Source organism: Drosophila innubila, unplaced genomic scaffold, assembly GCF_004354385.1.
Source record: "Drosophila innubila isolate TH190305 unplaced genomic scaffold, UK_Dinn_1.0 58_U_U, whole genome shotgun sequence".
Lineage (NCBI taxonomy): Eukaryota > Metazoa > Arthropoda > Insecta > Diptera > Drosophilidae > Drosophila > Drosophila innubila.
This window is the reverse complement of record NW_022995689.1, coordinates 1-3110: the sequence shown is the minus strand read 5'-3', so window position 1 is coordinate 3110 and position 3110 is coordinate 1. Positions and strand designations below refer to the sequence as shown.

Here is a 3110-nt window from a genome sequence, read left to right as displayed (position 1 = left end):
AATCTAACGCGTTTATTTCGATTTTTCTTTTCTTTCTTTTCTTTTTTTATATATGTTCTTGTTATATACTCTTATATATACAAAAAAAATCATTTGTTTTTCGGTAATAACCAAAATTTTGAAAACTTTGCAACAAAAACAAAAAAAAAATTATATATATGTTCGTCAAAAAACCAAAAACAAAATTCCTAACAAATTATATCTCTGCCTACAAAAAAAAAAAAATCCCCCAAACAATCCAAAAACAACCAAAAACCAAACCAAACAACGACCAATCAACCAAAAACTATCGACAAAACTTTTCGATTCAAAAACCAAAAAAAAAAAAAATATCGCAAAACCCGTTCTAAAATTTTTTGCCCAAAAAAACTGTCTTTCTCTCCGAAAACTAAATTCGAAATTCGACCTCAAAATTCCAAATCCAAATGTATTTTATTCGCTTTTTTTAATATGATTTGACTTGACCAAATTTGACAATTATCTTGGCGATCCATATATATACTATATATATAAATATATATATATTGAAGCACTAGAATACGAGACTAAATTTTATGGTGAGGAGGAGGCACTACGGCAGCTTGTGATAGCGCTCCACGTCGCCGCCACGAAAGGACACCTTGCAGACGCACAGCTGCGTAGCCGAGAGCATGACCAGGCACTCCCGACAGACCAGATGCCGACAAGTGCGGATCTCATAGGCAAACTGACCGCTGCGACAGTTGATACAGCTGGGAGGCGACTGTACAGCTGTGCTCACTTGGGTGAAGCGGGTTATTTTCTGCAGCGCCTGTTGTATGGCCTGGTCAATGGAAGACGACGTTGTGCCCGCTGCTACAGATGCTGATGCTGATGATGCTGATGTTGGTGATGATGAGGTAGGCGTCTGGTCAACGCTGCTGGCGGTGACAGTGGCACTGACCGCATACGCGGAGTGACTGTGACGAGCACGCTTCGCTGCTGGCGGCGAGGTCGGCGATAAAGAACCTGAGAATGCCGATGTGGCCGTGGCAGTGACTGTTGACTTGGTCTTGCGTTGTTGTTGCTGCTGCTGATGCTGCTTGTAAACGCTGCTCAATGAGGAATAAGTGCCGGCGGAGATGCTCCCTTGACCTGGCTGACACATGTGGCTGGCGAACTGGGAGGCGTGACGGCGACGCATCCGGGAGCTGCCCAGCGAACGCGGCACGGACTTAAAGTGCTCCGAGTGCTCCATTAGAAACTTTTCGATGCGAGCCTTGAGCGGCAGGTTCAGTATTGCTTTGCGTTGTGAGGTATATTCAAGTCCCGTGAACGGGTCGGATGGCGAGCGGCCCCACTTGGCCTCCTCCTCCGAGTGCTTATCTATAGTAGACTGGTCGACCACTTTGCCGGAAGGCAGCACTGTGGGAAATATCTACGAAACAGACAAGTCTATAACAATTGAAATACATATAAAGAATACAAAGACTCACCATTAAGTCCCAAGTGATGGAGTCGAGAAACTCCTCGGGAATCTCCAGCGTTGACTGCTCGCGCAGCTCGGGAATGTGGCGCGAAGGCGACCTTTGACCCGCCTGCTGCTGTTGGGCCTGATCCCTGAGGCCATAGGGATCGCTAATCTCGCTCCAGATGGTCTTCATCAGCTCCCGGTCGGCTTTGTCGAGGCAGCGGGCGGGCAATCCCCACATTTGGATCTTGCGGAGCACGGGCGGACAGCGTTCCGTGGCACGGATCACAATCTTCACGCTGTTTGTGGTGGCGAGAATCTTGTGGGCCGTTTTAAAGAAGAACACCTTCTCGCTCTGCTGCTGCGCAGCTGCGGCGCTGCTGCGTGAATTGTAGTCGCTCTGATAGCAAAAGGTTACCGAGTCCATACCCTTGGGCAGGTCACGTACGTAGGCCACGCGCTCCCAAATGCCGTCATGCTTGCCGTGCACCTCGAACCCAGTGGAGCGTAGTGACCCCGAGCTGGGCCAGAGCTTGATGACCTTCATGTCGATGGCTTTGGGAAAGTCAAAGACAATCTCAACGGGTGGCTTGCAGACTGCAAAGCAGAGGAACCCTCGCTCCAGCTGCTCCGCATCATCTGCTATGAGATTCGCCGCTGTGTAGCCATCCTCGCAGACGGCGTCGCATTCCACAGAGGGCTTTAGTTTTGGGTTGAGAAAGTTGATTAGGCTGCTCATTGAATGCGTGTGTCCTCTTTCTCTTCTCTCTCTCTTTCTCGCTTCTTAGTACTGCTGCTGTCACTGCTGGTCACGCGGCGTTGCCGTTGCGTCTGCTTTTGCCCCACCTGCTCTGATTTTTTTTTTCTGCTAATTCGCACAGAAAATGGCGTCACTGGCTCCTGTGTTTTCTATCTTCGCTGTCGATTACTCACGCCTCACCTCTGCACACACACGCAACAATGCGCCCACAAAATTGCTTCAGTTTTATTGCACTTTTATCAGTTTCTTTAAATTTCTAGTTATTTTTTATTAGTCCTTGGCCTTTTCAGATTTATCACTCGCTTTTTCTCGTGTTTTTCTGCTGTTTAGAATCACAATTACATTTTTTACATAGGCTTTTTTCTTCTTCTTCAAACAGCTGTTGTTGGCTCTATCTAGAGTTGCCAACTCAAATCAAGAAATGCTGAAATTTCCCATCAGGTTTGATTTTTTTACCCAAAGAAAAAGGTAATTCTCAGAAATAAGGTACACGAAATTATTGTACCTTTTTATTAATTGTTCTTAATTTTTAAGCAAGAATTTTTTAACTTTTCTTGGAATTTATAAATTTTTTTATATTTTTTCAATTAATTTTGTAACTTTTTTTACCGAGGGGTGACGATTAATTATATTAATTACAATTAAAATGTTTACCGTTATTTCTTATTTTGAATTTAAAATTTTTATTGAGTTTATTGGATTTTAAAATTTTACTTTTTATTAGTTGAATCATCGATGTTGTTTACCTACAAAACTTTATCATCGATTTGCAGAAAAATAGCTCAATTTACTATGCAAAATAGCTAAGACCGAGACGGCAATGCTAGATGTGTATAAGAGACAGGTCGTCCTCATCGCTGTCCAGATCGGGGCCTATATAGTTTCCAAACTCATCATACAAATCGGAATCCATTCTGCAGC

At 44.2% G+C, this 3110-nt stretch overlaps 1 protein-coding gene across 1 annotated transcript; it reads right to left on the bottom strand.

Annotated features, from left to right (window-relative positions):
- Positions 1-486: 486 nt before the first annotated feature.
- On the bottom strand, positions 487-2576 carry LOC117793264 (RING finger protein 37). Its single transcript, XM_034633549.1, has 2 exons — positions 1455-2576; positions 487-1396 (listed from the first exon to the last, which is right to left on the bottom strand). The coding sequence occupies exons 1-2, from the start codon at positions 2166-2168 to the stop codon at positions 572-574; spliced, it is 1539 nt and encodes a 512-aa protein (XP_034489440.1). The 5' UTR covers positions 2169-2576; the 3' UTR covers positions 487-571.
- Between the last annotated feature and the right edge of the window lie 534 nt (positions 2577-3110).

Excerpts from the sequence above, each read along its gene's own strand:
- LOC117793264 (XM_034633549.1), bottom strand. The coding sequence starts at position 2,168 with ATGAGCAGCCTAATCAACTTTCTCAACCCAAAACTAAAGCCCTCTGTG. Across the intron at positions 1,397-1,454 it reads CCATCACTTGGGACTTAATG|ATATTTCCCACAGTGCTGCC; the intron begins GTGAGTCTTTGT and ends TCTGTTTCGTAG.